General features: G+C 43.4%; 1 protein-coding gene across 4 annotated transcripts in view; it reads right to left on the bottom strand.

Moving 5' to 3' along the window:
• Positions 1-2,500, bottom strand: part of LOC132098607 (transcription factor ETV6-like) — a 19,554-nt gene that overhangs the window by 1,546 nt on the left and 15,508 nt on the right. For all 4 annotated transcript variants that reach the window (XM_059504668.1, XM_059504669.1, XM_059504666.1 and 1 more), the window contains exons 4-6: positions 2,172-2,276; positions 484-1,041; positions 266-408 (exon numbers count right to left, since the gene is read on the bottom strand). In XM_059504668.1, the coding sequence (XP_059360651.1) occupies positions 266-408; positions 484-1,041; positions 2,172-2,276 (806 nt within the window). The remainder of the gene's footprint in view (positions 1-265; positions 409-483; positions 1,042-2,171; positions 2,277-2,500) is intronic.

Here is a 2,500-nt window from a genome sequence, read left to right as displayed (position 1 = left end):
TTTTATGCTCATGATTGCAATTTCTTTTAATTTCTAAAAAAAAATGTAATTAAAAAATGTAATTAAAAAATGTAATTTTTATTATTTATTTGTAATATGAAACTTTGTTTATTTTCTATATTTTTAATATTTAAATGAATAGTTAATATTATATTTAACATTTTTAATTGTTTATTTAAATGTATTTTAATTTGATGATTTTATTTTATTATAAATTATTTTTTATTCAGAAGTAAATCCAGCATGTTTTCCTGATGTCTGGTACCTTATGGTTCCCCCACAGGCGAGCCAAGCCGTTGGGGTCCATGATGCGGAACACTTTGGTTTCGCGGTCCTCCCAGCGGATGTAGTTTTCGTAGCGACTGTCCGACAGAAGCTGATAGACGTAATCCCACAGGAGCCTGCAGTCTGACACATTACACCACAGTCACAATCACACCCAGCTATCACTGACCAATCAGCAGAGAGGGGGCGGGGTCTCACCTGCGATGCGGCCCATGGGCGTGGCCTGCTCCTCGGGGGGCGAGACAGGCATGATGATGTGGTTGCGGTAGTGGCGCTCGTCCTGTAGGGGGAGCTGGTGAGCCGCGAGGTTTAGGCTGTGAGAGGCGTAGTGAACGGCGTTGTGCTGTTGACCTTTGCCCTCGCGGCCGTTTTCCTGAGGCGCGCCGCGTCCGTGTCTGAAGTCGCCCTGCGTGTGCCCGCGGCCCGGACTCATTAGCGGGTGCATGATGGCGCTAGGCATGAGCTGGATGACGCGCGGTGGAGCCGCCTCATCCTGACACGGGCTGGCGGGCCGCAGGGGGTCACGGGGTAGCACGCAGTGCCCGTTAGCCGCGGCCGGAGACACAGACAGCGGGTACACGTCCTCCGGCAGGTGGTGGTTGCTGTCAGGCAGCTGTGAGGACGCCTGCTGGAGGTCCTCGGCCGAACGCAGCGGCACGGGCAGCTGATGGGGCGACCGCGAGCGATGGCGAAGCTCGATGGTGGGCGGCTGCAGGGAATGAGTCTCTGTGACGCGCGGCGGTCGGCGTACCGTTTCTAAAAGACGCAGAGAGAGCATCAACATCACATTCAATAGACATCACTGTTCAGGGTTATTACAGTCAAACCACATGAAATAAACTAAATAAAGCATAAGATCCCACCCTCCCTGCAAATCAGTCTCCAAAGCCACGCCTCCTCCAGATGACCTCAAGTCTAACTCAGAAACATTCCAGTACAGAGCGCATGATGTTACAATAATAACATTGCATATTGATGCAAATACATCAGCCTATCGTAGCCCTCGGGCCGAGGAATGTGATTGGCCGAATGTTTAGACTATAGAAATACACTTAGAGCACTTAACTCAGTCATTGCTATCGGGATGTGACGAGGCTTTAAACCAGCGTAACAAAATATGTTTTTGAGCCAAATCACCCACCGTACTTTTAAACGAAATAAAACCATGTACATTGATTTTATTTTTTTATTTTATTATTATTTCAGATACATATATATATATATATATATATATATATATATATATATATATATATATATATATATATATATATATATATATATACACACATACATATATATTAGTATCTGAATGATATTAAAATACTAAAATACAGATTTTTTAAAAGTCTCTTTTGCTCACTAGGGCTGGATTTATTTGATAAAAAAATACAGTAAAAATTGTGAAATATTATTCTAATGTAAAACAGCTGTTTTCTGTGTGAATCTGTGTTAAACTGTAATTTATTTCTGTGATGCTCCGCTGTATTTTCAGCATCATTCCTCCAGTCTTTAGTGTCATATGATCTTCAGAAATCAGAGTAATATTCTCAAGAAACATTTCTGATTATTATCAACGTGGAAACCGTGATGGATTTGAACCACTAGAGGATCCCAGACACCTGCGTTCACATCGGTCTGCCGAGGGCGAGCTGTGTTCAGATGCATCATGTGACGTGTGCTCGCATTTCAGGAAGTCTTCTCATATATTCCTGTTGTTTGTCTTTTTTTATACTCGTCAAACGCTTGTTTAACTACAGCGGCGCTTCCTCGTCCGACCGGTTCTTCTGTCAATATTCCAGAGAGACACTTCCTCCGGGATCGTGTTGAACTCCAGTGTTTCAGACTAAACTCTCGCTCACAGAAGCAGAAGAAGAGCAGCTCACCTTCGTGTTTGTGCGTCTCCAGCGAGAGGAAGGAGCCGATGGGGAAGAACGGTGAAGGCTTCCTCTGCTTCAGGATGTGCTGCAGGAGCTCGTACAGAACATCACCTGTCAATCAAAGCACACACACACACACACACACACACGTCACTCCCCGCTGCGTGATGCAGGAATCCCCCCACACACACACCTGACATGTGCAAAATGACAATGACATAAAATAAGGAAACAAAAAGAAGAAATTTAACTGAATAAATAAACAGAAAAAAAAGAAATGGGTTGTGAATATTTTTATGAATTATACAAAATAAACATGTATATATTGTTGTGTC

The sequence above is a fragment of the Carassius carassius genome, chromosome 22, assembly GCF_963082965.1.
Source record: "Carassius carassius chromosome 22, fCarCar2.1, whole genome shotgun sequence".
Classification (NCBI taxonomy): Eukaryota; Metazoa; Chordata; class Actinopteri; order Cypriniformes; family Cyprinidae; genus Carassius; species Carassius carassius.
Note: the sequence above shows the minus strand (reverse complement) of the source record. Positions and strands in the feature narration are given on the sequence as shown.